Here is an 18,484-nt window from a genome sequence, read left to right as displayed (position 1 = left end):
TTGTGAGGAGGCCCGGATAATCCAGCTCGCTCAATTATGTTCCTATGCCACTATAGAGTGTTCTCATCATCCATTGTTGAGATGTTAGAGACTACTGACCCGCCCGCCTCTGAGGACTCTTCGTCCAGCGAGGTGTATTTCCTAGATTCTGTTCCTACATATGCAGTTTTCCCAAATTCCGACCCTCCTTCACCTGTAAGGAGTTTGTTTCCATCAGAGGTTAATAGGCACTTCCCCATAGCCTTCTCTTTAGCCTTAGCAAGGTTACCTATTCCTACTACGCATAAGTGAAGGGTTAGTCCGGGCTCTACTGCCCAAGGCCATTTGGTGTCCGATCAGTTCTCTGGGGATGTGGTTCCCTCTGAGGCTTTAGAGGGAGAACCTTCAGGGTCAGAGTCTGCCGACTCGGGTCCTCCGTCTGAGGAGGGCTTAGCATTTAGACTTAGATTGGCATGCCTGCGTTTACTTCTGAGAGAGGTTTTGGCAATGTTACAGATTTCAAGGACTGCTCCGTTAGTTGACTCTCCGTTCTCTAAATCGGATAACGATCTTGACTAGATGAGTGGAGGATGGTATATTCCTTGTCGTCTTGATATCTTTTTGTTTTATCGTTTATTTATAATCCCAGTTCTGGGCTCTATGGGGATTGTGTCGTATAACAGGAAGGGCCTGTTTTTGGCTTTCACTCTCCTTTTTCCTTTGGTTTTTGAGCTCTGGATGACAAACAAGACCTGTTGTGGATACTAGTTAAATCTGTTTTTCTTCATTCCCCTTAGGAAAAGGAAGTTTTTTTCTTCCAGATTCCGGTTCTGGTACAGCAGGTCCATCTATCCAAGTTATCAGGCTGGACCTGTTTAGGTATTACCTTGGATGGGATGCTTGATACAGAAGCATATGGATCTAGGTGTCCTAGAGAACGGAAGTATTTTTACTGTTCTGGACAATTGTCTGGTCAGAAAAGACTAGGGACCGTTTGAGTCTTTGTCCGGTATGTCCACTTGTCTTTAGCATCATCTGGCAGCAATGTTTTCAACATAGCAATGTTATATATCGTAGCAAACACTGCTGCCATAGACTGCTACAGACATGCACACTCCTGAGCTTTTATCAGTCTACCTAGCTTTACTCTTCAACAAAGGATACTAAAAGAACAAAGCAAACTTGATATTCAAAGTAAATTGGAGAGTTGCTTAAAATCACAAGCTCTAGCTGAATCATTAAAGTTTAATTTTGACTTTACTGTCCCTTTAATGTTGTATGCCAATTTGAGGCAATGAATACAAATTTTTAAATCACTGTATTTTTTATTAATATATTTGTATAAAGATTATTTGCATTACAAAAGATCTACATACAAAATAAAGGTTTTAAAACAGTTAGAAATGACAATTTTTCAGTTCATAAAGACACCCATTGATTATCATCTTTGCTGTATACCAGTTAGGTACAGTTACAAATAAGCCCCCCCACACATCAAGCAATCACTGTGCATATATAGGGGTAAGGTACCGAATACCTCTGAATGAGCAGCAGCGTCTCTGGGGGTACAGGAAAACTGTACCACAGTTGCTAGTATACACAAGAATGTGACGTGTAGCCCGACTGCAAAACTTAAAGGGACATGAAACCCAAACATTTTGTTTCAAGATTTAGGTAGAACATACAATTTTAAACAACTTTCCAGTTTCCTTCTATTATCAAATTTGCTTCATTCTCTTGGTATCATTTGTTGAAGGAGCAGCAATGCACTACTGGTTTCTAACTGAACACATGGGAGAGCCAATGACAATTGGTATATATATGCAGCCACCAATCAACAGCTAGAACCTAGGTTCTTTGCTGCTCCTGAGCTTACCTGGATAAACCTTTCAGTAAAGGATAACAAAAGAAAAAAGCAAATTAAATAATAGAAGTAAATTGGAAGGTTGCTTAAAATTGTATGCTCTGTCCAATTCATGAATGTCTCATAACTTTACAATCCATTTAAAAAAAACAAAAAACAAAACACAGTTGGTAGAGTTTTCTAGATAAAGCCGTTTACTTACTTGTCCCAGGTAATAAACGTTGCACGCTGTGTTGAAATCCCAAGACCAGCCACTTGACTAATTTTGATACCTGCATCTGTAAATTAACATCAAATTGGAGAATCATTCCAGGTTATGGATACTGCAATAAACTAATTACATGTGAGTATTTTTGTGACCAACAATTAAAGGGCCACTATAGTGAAAAAAATGACATGCTCTCCTTTGTTAGAGCATTTCATTTTATCATGGTATACCCAGTAAATCTTTGTGTTTAATCCCCTGTAAAGGTGTTATACACATATGTCTGAGTCCCAAGAAGAAGTGACCCAATCAGCAGAGCTATCACTATACCTGATGACTGTGTCCGTTTCTGCTCTGGAACAGCAGTACTTTAGTGTTTAACAGTTGCGGAGGAGCGGGTTGATAGCAATAATGCTTGAATGGGGGGGGGGATTGGAAAAATGTTATGCTTAAAAATAAACAAGGGCCACTCAGTACTGATATTAAAGTAAAATAACTGCAAATTGCACACTTTTTATAAATGTGCGGTAGATTAATTTACTAGTCCTGAAACCTGTGTACATGGGCCAAAAACCCCATCCACTTGGATCCTCTCTGTATCCCCCCTCCTCCTTCTCTGCTGCTCTCAACTTTTTTTTTTTTCTGTAGTGCAGCGGTACCACTCGCTACACCCCCCCCCCCCCCTGCTGTCTGATCCTCACCGACTGATCCTTCCTTACGGCCAGGTATGTTTGTCTCACGCTGCAGTCTCTACTGCGCATGACCTAAAATTGTGTTTAATTTAATGTGCATCTATGTTAGTATTTGTTACCTTTCACAGCCTCTTTGACTACAGTGGTAAATTGCTCCCATAATCCATCAGGATCAAGCTCCACAAATCCATGGTTAGGATACAGAACATTTATCTACCAGAAATAAAAAAAAAAGGTTTTATTATTCTGAGTAACTGACTTTGCTCTGCACCATTCAAAGATTCTTCACATAGGAAATAACTTAATAACTAGATCTAAATCAGCAATTAGGAAAATACCCAATACTTTTACAAAGTTATCATTGACAGATCATATGGTGAGAGAGAAACAAAGTTCAAACTGCAAATATAATTACAGCTTACTTAAAGGGATATGAAGATGAAACTCTGGATGCCTAGCAGAAAATATAGTTATAGAATCATTAAAAGGGACAGTGTACCTTACATTTTTCTCCCCAGTGATCCATTTTACCTGTAGTAGTATATTAAATGGTTTACAAATAGCTTCTTTACCTTTATATCAGCATTTGAAATTGCTGATTTTCTCTGTGGTATCCTTACTGATACTGAAAGTTTACATATTTATGCATTGGCTATAGGAAAGCTGTGCAAACAAAGCCAGTAGATGAAATTACACTCTGGGCCTTGGTATACCGACAGATAATATAAAGAAGCATGTGTGTGTACAGAAAGTAATATACAAAAGAGATCTAATTTTCCTACAAGATTACTCATCTTAATGAGTTGTGGTTTCAAAGAACAAAACCAGCTATTTCATATACAAAAATAAAGATAAAGCAGTGCGTGCGCGCGCGCCCCCCCCCCCATATATTTTATACTCTGCAGCAGGTATAAGTAATTGGAAACACATAAGAGACAATTTTACAGTACACTGTCACTTTAAAGCATATGGATGGGTTATACTAGTTAACCATTGCCAATTACAAAAATGTATACAAATATATTCAACACTTTGAAGAATTTTAATTCAAATATACTTTTGTTTTTTTTGGCAACCTGAATTAAAACAGAAGGTAATATATTCTCTTTTCATTTAGCCTTGAAGATGTCATTGCTATCTAAAAATAATTACTATTAGCCTACCTATAAATACAAATAGCCCCATGTATGAAGCCGGTGCTGACAAGGTTACCAAATTGAGAACCTGTCTGATTGGCTTTGCAGAGAACAGGCAGCAGAAACTGTACGTCTGCTGTCCGTATGGATCATTACACACTCACTAGTGTGTGTAATGCCGCCCCCTACTCTTGGGCAAGAGAAGAGCCTGTCAATCACTCAAATGTTTCCACCAACTCAGAGGTGGAGGAGATGACAAGAGGCAGCAGTCTGTCGATTGCTGCTTCTTACGTTCAGAAAGCAGTCTGCAAGGGCTCCATGCAGCATTTGCATAAATATGTAAAATGAGAATCATAACACTCTATTCCACTAAAATAGAACCGGTAGTTATACAGTAATCCACAGCACATAATATTTAGGCATGCATGTACATGTAAAACTCTAGAGCAATACTATAGATCAGTGATGGATGACCTTGGCATTCCAAATGTTTTGGAACTATGTTTCCCATGATGCCTAAGCACTCTGCAGTCTAGTTGAGCATCATTGGAAATGTTGTTCTGAAACAACAGGGGTGCCAAGGTTAGCCATCTATTTCATTGTTTTAGAAACTCTCAAGTCACATTGTGGTATTCTCCAAGATTTACAGTGTACCAGATCTGCTTCGTTATAAAAGTAAACATGCCAGAATTTTGTTTTGTGGAGTTTGCGTAGGTTGGAATTCAAGAGAGGCAATCACATTATAGTCACCCATTAAACTGATTTCATGTGTTTAAAACATGAACCAGGGTAACTGCACTATTGCTCCAAACATCAGCCTGCTGATATTTTATGCCAGCATGGTTTCAGATCCCAAAAGAACTATAGTCATTTAAAAGTGTGCAAACCAAATAACTAAATAAAGTTCTCTTTTGTAAGGCTGTGCAGCTGTGCTTTCAAATTCCCATAGCTTCCTTTTAATACATTCCAATAGATACACTTTATCCTAAAATAAAACAATGTTGTATAACTCGAACATAATTTATATTATGTAATCAAATCCCAATCCCTTTTTTTTCTGTTTTGTATTAGTGGCCTGAATAGCACACTCACAAACTTATTTATATGTAATCTAGGACCGTTTTACATTCATTTAGGAATTTCCTGCAACGTGTGCATCCCTCACAAGAATTAGGGGTCGTTTTATCGAAGGCTTCGCCAGCCTGCGCCCCCCTACGACTGCAGGTTCTCACAAGAGAACCTGAAGTCCGTATTTATAAAAGAATCAGTCATCAGACCGCTGGTTTCCTAGCTTCTTCGCCACCTCTTAGGTGGCGAATTTCAATCTCCCCGGTCTCGACCGACCAGGGAGATTGACAGCTCCTGTCCGTGTGCGATTGGCTGTGCGCGGGCAGGGGGAGGCGTTGCACAAGAGCGCAAAATTGCATTCTTGTGCAATACTGAATTCCAGCAGCGGAAATCAGCCCACCAGAGGCGAGCTGCAGTGGACAGGGGCGTGTATATACACCCCTGGCCGCAGCACCTTAGACTCACTGAAATTATGCATGAACTGCTAAATAACCTATTGTTCTTTTTATAAAAATCCTTTAAACTGATTTCTTTATAGGAGTCAAATAACATGCATTTGTATCTCCTGCTGACTAAGGTGTGCTATCTGCAGCTACCTGTAACACAGGTCAGCCACATATTGTTTTGCTTGAGATAGGAAAAGGTTACTAGGTGTCAATTTGCTCACCTGATAGGTGTCATTGTTCAAAATATATCTGATTTAAAGAGACAGCGCATATACAATAAGGGGACAGCTGATTTAGCCATTTTAACTCACAGATCAGGAACTTGTACACATGTCTGGTGCCAATCTAGCAGTTTACAATGGTGCTTGGTTGGTATACATTATGCACTTGCTTGTGTGCTAATGAAGGTAGTGCACAAGAGCATACCTACAAATTAGAGGATAACCAGGCCCTTTTAAAAATTGTATGTCACCCCCCAACAAAAAAACTGCCTGTTTAAAGGGACACTGTACCCAAAAAAAAATCTTTTGTGATTCAGATTGAGCATGAAATTTCAAGCAACTTTCTAATTTACTCCTATTATCAAATTTTCTTCATTCTCTTAGTATCTTTATTTGAAATGCAAGAATGTAAGTTTAGATGCCGGCCCATTTTTGGTGAACAACCTGGGTTGTCCTTGCTGATTGGTGGATAAATTCATCCAACAATAAAAAAGTGCTGTCCAGAGTACTAAAACCAAATAAAAGCTTAGATGCCTTCTTTTTCAAATAATGATAGCAAGAGAACGAAGAAAAATTGATAATAGGAGTAAATTAGAAAGTTGCTTAAAATTGCATGCTCTTGAGGTTCCGGTGGAGGAGGAGCTACATGCAGGTGCTGCACAGGTGCTGCTTAGCTCGTCTCTCCAGTCACTGGGAAATTGGTGGAAGGCTCCCGCACCAGCTCCAGGCTTTGGGGCTACTCCCCTGACAGATACCGCAGATCTACTCCAGAACCTCGCAGTGGCACGCCATCCCACTGTGCTGAGCCCCTTTTCTGGCTAATTGGTACTCCTGACTACAGTTTGAGCCCACCGTCCATCTGGCTTTGGAAGCAATTTGAGACTGTCGGTGCCTCAGCTCGTTGTCCCTGATCCTACTCTGTGGTTCCGCTGCCCCTCTGAGGTCCAGCTCTCCCCCCCTCCGTGCGGCTACCACCCCTGACTGAATTATCTTCAAACAACAATCCGCAACCTTTTCAACTTACCTGTTGCCCCTCTGGTCTCAGCGGGTCTTGCCGCCCTGGGCTCGTCCCTCCCCCTCCCCCACCGGTGCTGCGCGGGAGGGAGTTGGACTCTGACAGGCTGCTGGATCTGGCGTGTGGCCGCCTCTTCGCCTCGCTGCCCGCTTGGAGCGGGGCCATCCTCTCCCCCCCCACCGGTGCTGCGTGGGGGGAGTTGCCTGTGTTCCCTGTTTGGGGCGGAGGAACTCTGGTCCTGCTGATCTTGACTAGTCCTGTGGCGGCTCGGAATCGGATGCCGCGGGTGGTAGGTGGACCAACAGCGCAGGAGGGGGTGAGTGAGTCTCTTTCAAAAAGCAGCGTGATATATACTGAACGGTAGCGGTAAAAAAACCGCAGAATTCAGAAGAGGACATTGTTAGTATGGAACAATACTGAGGCAGGATAGTTGAACCTGACACATAGAACTGATGATTGCATAATTTAAAGGGGCATTACAAGAAATCTCTGCTTAAATTAAATGGACATATATCTTTGCTGGGGCACTTTTGAAATATCTCAGACTGAGAACACTACAAATTCTAGTCTAATAGACTGCCTAACGATTTAAATAGATCCATGCTCATATATGTTACAAGAGGACATTCTTAACACAGTGTAACATTGAAACAAGATAGCAAATACAGCTTTGTAGTTAAGCCTAATTGATGCACGTTGGATTGAGGATACTACAAAACCTTAACTTAACAGGCTGTTTAATGCTGTAACCAAACTTTTGTCCCCATATGTTACTGGATTTGCTTTTCTTTCTTTCTTCCCCTACCTCTCTGCTTCCTTTCTTTCCCTACCTTTCTTGCCTAAAACACAGTGTAATAATACAGATGGTTGTATTCCTAATCTTATTATGTGTTTAGTAATAGGGGCATAGGTAGTAACCCCTTACCCTGCAAAATAACTACAGAAACTAATACAGTGCTTGATACATTACAGGGGCTAAAAAAGGGTGGTTGGCTGAGATCCTGCACGGACCTAGAAAAAAGCTCTGCATATTATAGTTGAGACTGGCTCAAAAACAGATAGTTTCATACATCCACTCCTTATCTTTACTCAAAAGACTGAAAATCTTTGACCACATTATATTGAAGACTACTGATATATAAGAAAATAAATACAAGTTTAGCACCGGGTAATAACTGTGAGACCTAGATCCTTGACAGGTCCCATTTTGTAGCATTTGAAAGTACTAGGAATTTACCTTTTTTTTTTTTTTTTTTTTTTTTTCTCTTTTTTTTTTCTCCCTCACTTAGACCCACAAATCACTTTACTCACACACCATAAATAAGATTATCACATACAGAGTTTTCAACCTTCAATCGGTTCACCCCTAGCACCCACTCCCTAGACTGTTTTTTTTTTTTTTTTTTTTTTTCTGTTTTTCCCCTCTCTCCCCCCCCCCCACTTAGACTCACAAATCACTTTACTCACACACCATAAATAAGATTTTCACATACACAGTTTTCAACCTTCAATCGGTTCACTCCTAGCACCCACTCCCTTGACTGGGTTTTTTTTTTTTTTTTTTTCAGGGGCCTTGTCTCACTTCACAAAACACCCCACTTTTTCCCTTTTCTCATACAAATTTGTACCACAATTGGATAAACCCAATTGAAAGTCAACACTTGAATTGGTGCAATTATAAGCACCCTCACGGCTCAATCACTTTGCACGGGCCATCTATCAATCTCCCACTTTGTTTTTCCCCTCTCACATTCCCATCTTCTTCTTTACCCCTGGGAAAATTTTTTTTTTTTGTGCTGTTTTTCTCTGATTTTCACAAAGTAGTAAATGGATAAATTCCTTGGCATTCCCTATAAAACACCTCCACCAGGAATGGCAGGTAGACAGAGAGATAAGAAATCTAGGAGCACACAGGACCCAGTGGCTGACACTCAATTAATCCCAACAAGTACAGCTACATCTGAATTATTAAATGTCCAAAACTTAGTTGCCAATATCTCTGATGCCCTCTCTCCTAAATTCGATGCTCTAAGGATGGAGATTAAGCAGGATATTTCCTCTCTATCACAGGAAATTAGACAATTCTCCTCAAGAATGCAGGAGGTTGAACAGAGAGTATCAGATTTAGAAGATACAGTAGTAATACAAGGCACTAAGATGGATAGTATCAATAGCAGTAATCAAAAAATTCTTATGAGACTAGAAGATCTAGAAAACCGCAGTAGAAGAAACAACATTAGAATAATAGTACTCCCAGAGGAGAAACAATATGAGGACTTAGCTTTTTTTGTTTCTGATACACTAAAGACAGCTCTCAAACTCCCACCCTTGTATAATAACATTCTGGTAGAGCGGGCCCATAGACTGGGTCCAGCACAGTCAGCTCAAAATCTCAGTAGACCTAGACCTGTCATCATAAGACTATTGAACTACCAAGATAAAGTTTCTATTCTTCAATTTTATCGTAAAACACAAACCCTTATCATTAATGGAGCTAAGATTCTCATATTCCAGGATTTCTCAACTGAGACAGCCTCCAGGAGAAGAGATCTGGCACCTACATGCACTAAACTTATAAACGCTGGAATAAATGCAACTATATTATATCCAGCTAAATTAAAAGCAACTGTTAATGGAACAGTACATTTCTTTCTGGAGGCACACGCAGCTGAGAAGTTCTTCTCCTCTCTAAACTTATCAGCAACAGAGAATGTGGTCCCCACTTAGCCAGGATGGGCCTAACAATTTGGGATTGCCCCCACCCAGGGATTCATGGGGCAAATAGAGATCATGTTAGGTATTACTTCCCTTCCCCTTTTTTTTTTTTTTTTTTTTTCTTACCCCCCCTCTCCTCATTACCTCCCTAAGCCACAGGCACCACTAATGATACAGAGAAATAGAAAAATTTAGGATAGTTTCATGGAATGTTGGAGGGATCTCCACCCCGATCAAACGAAAAACCATACTGACACATCTAAGGAAATCCCAGGCTGACATAGGATTAATTCAAGAAACTCATCTCAATTCAGAAGAATCTAACAAACTCAAATCCTCATGGGTTAGAGAGGTATACTTTTCGCCAAGCATAGGAAAAAAAAGGGGAGTGGCAATTTTAATAGGGAAAAGAGCTCACCTTGAGGTGATTCACTGCGAACCCGACCCGGAGGGTAGGTATGTCCTCCTGAAGGTAAAAATCGCCCAGGAAATCTATACAATCTGTAATATTTATGGCCCCAATACTCTTGATCCAGAATTCTGGAATAGAATTCAAACTAAGCTTCTTCTCTATAATCAGGGACTTCTAATCATAGGTGGCGACTTCAACATGGCACCGCACTGTCCGCTAGATAGACTTAGAGAAGCCATGAAGCAGAAAAAACAGAAAAAGGATAACTTAGAATTTAAAATGATTAAGAAAATAAAGCAGAATCTAGCATTATATGATATCTGGAGAAGCCAGAATCCTGACACACAGGAATTCACATGCCTCTCAAAGGCGCATAAAACCCTGTCTCGAATAGATCTATTTCTTGTGGATGAGCGTCTGGGCGCTCTAAGAGCACATGCAGGTATTGCCCCTATATTGTTATCAGACCATGCTCCTATAAACCTAGACATTAATCTTGAACATCCAAGATCTAAACCCTCGCGTTTCTATTTCCCTTATTACCTAACAACGGACATGAAGTTTAAAACCCATCTCAGATCTAAATTTGAGGAATACCTCCACTTTAACTTAGAATACACCGATCATCCAGAACTGTTCTGGGAAGCCGCTAAAGCGGTGCTTAGGGGTGAAATTTTAGCGTATAACATAACCCTGACCAAAAAACTGAAGGTAAGGGATAGGGAGATACAAAAAGCACTAACCAACGCATACAATAAATTCATGTTACATAAGAACGCTTTAAACTGGTCGAAATATGTGCAAGCTAAGGAAGCCCGGGACACATTTATCTTAACTCGACAAACACAGAAAGAGTTAAAAATCCAGGCTAAATTATACAGATTTGGGAACAAATCTGGAAAGATGCTGGCCAGAATGATCAGCAATGAGAAAAAGCAATCTCATATAGAAGAAATTCTTGAGAAGGGTGAGCAAATTTTAAACCCAGACAAAATTACATCTATACTGGTGAAATATTATCAAGATTTATATTCTTGTAAAGGTTACGACCACGACAAGGCAGTGGAATTCTGGAATAAGATTGAAAACCCAACACTGGTGGATGATGATATTAGTAGGCTTAACTCCCCTATATTAGCGCAAGAAGTGTCTGAAGCAATTGCAGGGCTATCTACAAATAAGGCAGCTGGTCCGGATGGCCTACCTAGTGAATTCTACAAAATACTATCTCCAGAAATCTCCCCGTATTTAATAAACTTATATAATGATTTTTACATGAATGGTAAATTACCTACACCGGCATTTTCTGCATCTTATACGACTTTGATTCTTAAGGAAGGGAAGGACCCAAGGCTCAAAGAATCTTATAGGCCAATAGCCTTACTTAATTCAGACTATAAGATCCTCACCTCCATCTTAGCAGCTAGATTACAGCAAATACTACCACAGGTGATCCATCCGGACCAAGCTGGCTTTTTGAATGGACGAAATTCCTCGGCAAAAATAAGGGAGGTAATACTTACACTAGAATATCTTGAAAGGACCGCTCGGACGGGAGGGGGGAGAGGGGAGACGCTCGTAGTACCAGATATGGCTATTCTTTCTATTGACGCAGAAAAAGCGTTTGATTCTGTTACTTTCAGACATCTCAATACATCCATGATAAAATTTGGAATCAAGGGCAAATTCCCCGAATTCGTGGAGAACCTTTATAAAAATTCAGCTACACGGTTGATTATTAATGGCGGCATATCTTCATCTATAACTCTTGAAAGGGGAACCCGCCAGGGGTGCCCGCTCTCCCCCCTCCTGTTCAATGTGGCCATTGAGCCCTTAGCAATTATGGTACGGCAAAACCTAGAAGGAATAAAGGTCTCAAATTATGAGATGAAAATTGGTTTATACGCAGACGATGTACTTGTCTACATATCAAACACTAAAATTAATATTCCAAAACTTATGCACATAATAGATCATTTTGGATCCTTCTCAGGATATAAAATAAACCCATCTAAGTCAGAAATTCACTGGATCTGCAGGGATAAAAATTCCTGTATAGATAACCCCTTTAAAAACATAACAGATTCATTTAAATATCTAGGAATAAACATTCCAGTGAACTCCGAAAAGTTATATGAATTTAATATACCCCCTATCATTAGGCAAATTAAAGAAAAATTGAGAATTTGGCAGACACTGCCTCTCTCAATTTCGGGCCGAGTGGCATTATTTAAAATGATTCTCCTCCCCAAATTGCTATATATACTTATGAATGTCCCAGTGATTCTTTTTGAGAGGGATGTAAGACTGATCAATAGTTTAATTAGTCAATTCTTATGGCAAGGGAAAAAAGCGCGAATCTCCCTTAATAAACTCTCTCTTCCAGGTGATCTGGGTGGCATGGCACTTCCAGACATTAGATTATACAATCTTATCTCTTTGGCACGAATAGCAAGTGACTGGATCCTATCTAAGGACTATATCTTAAATAATCAGCTTGAAATAAATATCTGTGATCCTTATTTACCCGTAGCACTTCTGCACTCCCCTCCTAAAGAGTTACCTGCAGAAATTAAACGACTTAAATCGATTTCCAATCCCATTAAAGCCTGGTGGAAAATATCAAAACTTCTGTCTTATAATCCCAAGATTTCAAACTATCTCACCCTGATCGGGAATCCAAAATTTCAGCCTGGTCTTCAATCTGAGGTCTTTAACAGATGGCACAAGAATGGGTTAAATAAGCTGATCCTCTTGATAGACGATGATAGGAAGACTATTAAAACATTTGAAAAGTTAAAAGGAGAATATAATTTACCTAATAAAGATTTTTTTGCATACCTGCAGATCAGGCATTTTCTCCTGGAAACAACTAGAGAGACAGGGTGGTGCTGGAAATTAGGCAAACTCGAAAACTGGCTCACTTCTATCAAGGTGAACCGGATGTCTATTACAGTCTGCTATCATCTCTTAAACATTAGTAGGGGCAACCAGAACCTAGTAAGGCTTGCCTTAACATGGACCTCATTGTCAGAATGGAACAGGGTTGACTTAAACACAATCCAGCAATCTATAAGTAAAGTAAAAAAAATAACACTATCAGCTACCTGGCGGGAAGCACATATTAAAATTCTTCACAGGGCATACTTCACTCCGGCAACGGGTCGTAGGGTTCATAACTTAGGCTTTGACAAATGCCCTAAATGTTCACTCCCTGCAGCAGACATAGAACATATGTTCTGGTTTTGCCCAAAAGTGAGAACTACCTGGTGCAAGTTAGAATATTGGCTAAATAAGGTGCTGAAAATCCCGCCTGTAATTTTTACCCCACACCTAATTATATTCTGTATAGACAATCAAACCAAATGTCACCCTAATGATAAATTAATATCTATCTCTATATTAGCTACTAGATACCTAATATGTAAAAAATGGAAAATGCGCTCAGTACCTAGCGTGTCCGAAATCCAGAACTGCTTAAAAAAACAATGTCTTTTAGAACAAAAGGACACAGACATAAATAATGAAGATGATATAAGAAATTTCTTTAATAAATGGGCAGCATATATTAAATCACTCCCTGAAAATGAAAAGGAATATATGATCTTCCCTTTCCAAAATTCTGAACTAGTACTATTAGGCATTTGGTAGACAGTAGGTTGGGAGAGATGAGAGAGAGGTGGTTATTATTATTTCCCCCCCCCCCCTTTTTTTTTTTTTTTTGTTCTTTTGTTTGTCTGTATGTCTGTTTTGATTTGTTTTGCTTTGTTGTTTTTGTTGTTTTTGTTGTTTTGACTTGCTTTACCCCTGTTTTTCCTCTGTTTTTTCATATAAAACTAGAAAATAGAATTATAAATAACGAATTTTCCAGATATAGAGATATAGGTTAGAGACTGAGGAGGGAGGGCGTATTAAACCTTATTAATTTTAATTTTTTTTTTATTTTTTGGTATGTGTTTTTGCTCAGTGTTATAAAAAACTTAAAAAATAACAGTGAACGGTATAAGAAGACAATAAGAAGTGCCTGTTTGGCTATAGATTTGTGTTGAAATATTTCTGAGAGAATGAATTAATGTTTTATCTCTATGTGTGTTTCAATTTTGATAATCTAGCAGAAAAAGGTGAATTTATTATATTTTATTTTGTACATCGATACCCTGTATTGCAACTGTCTTGATAATACCGTTATACTGTTGAAATCTAAATAAATGATTTTAAAAAAAAAAAATTGCATGCTCTTTCTGAATTACAAAAGAAAAAATTGGGGTTCAGTGTCCCTTTAAACACTTTCAATTTCAGTTTTTGTTTTTTTGCACGCTACCCACCTGTATATTCCTTTAATTATTAAACGGATATCAAACCCCACATTTTCATATAGAGCATACAATTTTAAACAACTTTCTAGCATATAATATTTACTTAGTTCTCTTGGTATCCTTTGTTGAAAAGCACATGCCGTTTTTCAATGACATACTGATTTGTTCATCTCCCAGCAGTGCATTGCTACTTCTTCAACAAAAGGATACCAAAAGAAAGAAGAAAATTAATAATCAAAGTAAATTGGAAAGTTTTAATTTTTAAATGTATGCTCTATCTGAATCATGACATTTTTTTTTTGGGGGGGGAGGGTTATGTCCCTTTTTAACCCTGAATTCATGTAGAAGGTGTTGAAATTTTTAAGATGCAGATTTTCCCACCTTTTTAAAAAATGCATACATGTAGGAGCATTGTGTGGGGGAAATTCTATTCAACATGTGTCAGAAAGAAGACATGCACAAATTACACAGTGGAAAAGGAGTATATCAGGAACATGGTAGCTGCAGGAAATTCAGTAAATCAGTTACTGCAACCATTAGCTGTCTGAAAGGGCTATGAAATGTGTTACAGAACTTGCTAGCAGTCAAGGGTTTGACAGTGAAGTCATTGTTATTGAGAAATATATTTATTGCAATAGATGGATGTCATTGTGCTATTATACAGCTCTGTATATAATATTGCAACAATGCCATTATTGTGTAATGCCTTCTCATTTTACAAACACAATAATATATTCTCAATCTCAGACTCAAACTAGGAGTTTCTAATTTCTTGATCCTTGTGAGAAGCAAAATCACATTTTCATCAAAACACACCCTAGCTTCTAAAATTACGTTAGATTTAATCTATGTCCATATATTCTGCAGCTGTATAATGCTTAAAGGTACATGAAACCCACAAAAAAATATTTCATGAATCAGATAGAGAATACAATTTGAAACAATTTTTTAATTTACTTCTCTTATCTAATCTGTTTCATTCTCTTGGTATCATTTTTTTGAAGGAGCAGCAATGCAATACTGGTTTCTAACAGAACACATGGGTGAGCCAATCACTATATATATATATATATATATATATATATATATATATATATATATATATATATATATATATATATATATATATATATATATATATAGCCACCAATCAACAGCTAGAACCTATGTTCTCTGCTGCTCCTGAGCTTGCCTAGATAAACATTTCAGCAAATGATAACAAGAGAAGGAAGCAAATTAAATAATAGAAGTAAATTGGAAAGTTGTTTAAAATTGTATTCTTTATCTGAATCGTGAAAGAAAATTTTTGGGTTTCATGTCCCTTTAAGGAGGAAACACTATTTCATTTTTGTGTGTGCACCGTAATATGAGCCATTTTTTTATATAATGCATTACGCACAAATCAAAACTTTCTTGCGGATAACTACTCCATATAATGCAGCATTCAATATAATTTCTTCTAATTTCACATTATAGCACACAAAATATTCAGTTCTATTAAATCATCTCTCAACTAAACATGACTTAACTACATAGTACCACAAACCCACCTAGATTTAGCTTTCAACCAAGAATACCAAAAGAATAAAGCAAATCTGATGATAAAAGTAAATTGGAAAGTTGATTAAAATTGCATGCCCTATCTTAATCATGAAAGTATTGTTTTGGGTTTCATATCCATTTAAAAGGTCAAAAAATGCGTGCAGATGAAAGAGCCATACTTAAACATGCTAATTTTGACTAGACTGTCCCTTTAACGCTGTGGTCTCAAAGTATCGGCCCTGAGGCCATATGTGGCCCTCAAGATAGATTAATCTATCCCTGCCTTGTTAATTAGGTAAATCATTAATTTGCTCCCATCACTTTTTTTTTCTTTTTATAAGAGGTGTAACAAGTTGATGTTCTATATAGGCACTCACAAGATAAATATAAAGACAGGCGTGCATTATCCAGCGTAGACTCCCATCATGCACTGCTTGGATAAATGTCACGTTTTATTCAGTTCCAGAATGATCACTTCACAACAGACATACAAAGTATATTATCTTGTGAGTGCCAAGTGGACTACAGTGCATACCATGCACCACTACTTGGGTAAATGTCACTTACAGTTTCTAGTATATCCAGAGCACGCACTCTGTTCAAGTGGCCCCCAAGGGAGAAGAACACTTGGCCAGGGCCCCCCGGATACAATGCGCTCGATACACCTGGCTTTTATGAAACCCCCCCAAAAAATCTCTTTTGTGATTAAGACAAAGCATATCATTCCCCCCCCAATTTACTTATATTATCCCATGATATTCTCTATTGACGAGAAACCTAGGTAGGCATTTGAAGCACTACATTTCAGTTAATAGTGCTGCTATATAGCGCTCTTGCAAATGGATAACTATCTTGCCATATATTCCCTCAGAAATGGGCAGGCTCCTAAGCATTCGTCCCTGCTTTTCAACAAAAGATAGGGTTGAGAATGAAGAAAAAATAATAATAGAAGTAAATTAGAAAGTTGTTTAAAATTGCATGCTCTATCTGAATCATGAAAGTATTGTTTTGGGTTTCATATCCATTTAAAAGGTCAAAAAATGCGTGCAGATGAAAGAGCCATACTTAAAGTAAAAGATGGGGACTTTCATTCATGAAATGCTTTCGAAAAACGCTTAATTTTTTTTTTATTAATTGCCCTTTTATGTTTTCCTATGTCGCCATTCCTCTGCCCGTAACAAATACTCTATTTCCTACTAAACTGACAATTCAGGCTGCAGCCAATCGTATCGTGCCTATCAAGAAATAACACCCCTGGTTTTGGATGCCAAAGGGGGTGCGATACGATTGGCTGCAGCCTGAATTGTCAGTGAAGTAGGAAATAGAGTATCCATTACAGGCTTGAGAAAAGGCAACATATAGTAAAACATGAAAGGGTAATTAATTTTAAAAATTTTGTATTTCCAAATCATTTCATAAATGAAAGTTTCCATCTTTTACGATTACAAATATTGTAACTACAAATGTTAACGTTTCCATCACTTTAAAAGAACAAAACAGGTTTGCAAGTTTCTAGATATATTCATATGACTGTATGACATATGCAATGTTGATGAAATTCTTACATTTTCAAAACATTAAGAGTGTTAAAGAGCTGTAAATCCACCTTATACATTAAATCAAATAATTATGTTTTTCTTACCTATCTATTGCATTCTAAAATTAGAACAGCTCCACGAAATAATTTATATCAGCTGGAAGGTTAGAAACCAGACACAACTTTTAAGATCAAGGGACAAAGTGTATACGTAAAACAACTTACCTAAGTACTTTACTTCTGACATTAAAAAGAGACCCTTACCCCTAGGGTTTTGTCACCCAAAAATGTGACCATAATATTTCCCTCTCTCCCATAACTCTATTTCCCCAGGTTCCTACTCTATTGCTGTCACTATTTTCCTTAAGAATTTTTGTGCTTCATATATTTTTATATACATGATCTTTCAGACCTATTCTCGCGTTTATCCTTATACACCTTACTATATTCTGCCGAGAAAGTCTCACACAGCTATCTATTCAGGTCTTTGCACCTTTAGGTATCTTCCACTATTTCTTCAGTTTCCTATCATCAGTTTGCTTCCGAATTCAATGTTACCTTGTCCTCCGCACTTCCACAGATCTTCCCGGCACGGTTATAAACATGACACCTGAGAACACTACTCCCCACATCCACTGCCAAAATCAGTCGCTGTCGGTATCCGTTTTTGCCCGAGCTCATATTCAAAGCAATAGAATCATAACATGGGAATCACAGGACAGACAGCGGAGGTGGAGACACAAAATAGACAGCCATCTTTCCTAAGGGCAAGGGGAGGGATCTTAGAAGCAAACGACGACCAATTCTTATTAAGGGGCAAAGTAACTCAGTCTAAAGGAGGGCACGCTAAAATCACACAGGTTAAAGACACGGGTGTTTATACAAGAAAAACAAAACATGATGATTAAAATCTTTCTTTAGAAGGCTTACGTTGTTTATGTTGAATGAACAGCCCGTTATTAGGAAGACAGAATAGTTTTGATGTCAGTCTAACAAAGAAATGCCACATTTCTTGTGTTTTTTTTACCCTTTCCCTGCTAAGCCTTTTCACACCCCTTTGCTAAGCTGATTTTGTGCTGATTTTAAGCAACTTTCTAATTTACTCCTATTATCAATTTTTCTTTGTTCTCTGGGTATCTTTATTTGAAAAGGGCTGGAATGTAAGCTTAGAAACCGCCCCATTTTTGGTTCAGCACCTGGGTAGCGCTTGCTGATTGGATAACTACATTTAGACACCAATCAGCAAGCGCTACCCAGGTGCTGAACCAAAAATAGTCTGGCTTCTATGCTTACATTCCAGCTTTTTTTTTTAAAAAAAAAAAAGAAAAATTGATAA

General features: G+C 38.2%; 1 protein-coding gene across 2 annotated transcripts in view; it reads right to left on the bottom strand.

Moving 5' to 3' along the window:
* The window catches only part of GK5 (glycerol kinase 5), a 163,856-nt gene extending 145,949 nt beyond the window's left edge, over positions 1-17,907 (bottom strand). Inside the window, exons 1-3 of one of the 2 annotated variants that reach the window (XM_053709816.1) lie at positions 17,707-17,907; positions 2,860-2,953; positions 2,046-2,121 (exon numbers count right to left, since the gene is read on the bottom strand). In XM_053709816.1, coding sequence (XP_053565791.1) covers positions 2,046-2,121; positions 2,860-2,953; positions 17,707-17,829 — 293 coding nt within the window. In that variant the 5' untranslated portion in view covers positions 17,830-17,907. The remainder of the gene's footprint in view (positions 1-2,045; positions 2,122-2,859; positions 2,954-17,706) is intronic. The other variant, XM_053709817.1, reaches the window with a different exon arrangement.
* Positions 17,908-18,484: the final 577 nt, after the last annotated feature.

The sequence above is a fragment of the Bombina bombina genome, chromosome 4 (genome assembly GCF_027579735.1).
Source record: "Bombina bombina isolate aBomBom1 chromosome 4, aBomBom1.pri, whole genome shotgun sequence".
Classification (NCBI taxonomy): domain Eukaryota; kingdom Metazoa; phylum Chordata; class Amphibia; order Anura; family Bombinatoridae; genus Bombina; species Bombina bombina.
Note: the sequence above shows the minus strand (reverse complement) of the source record. Positions and strands in the feature narration are given on the sequence as shown.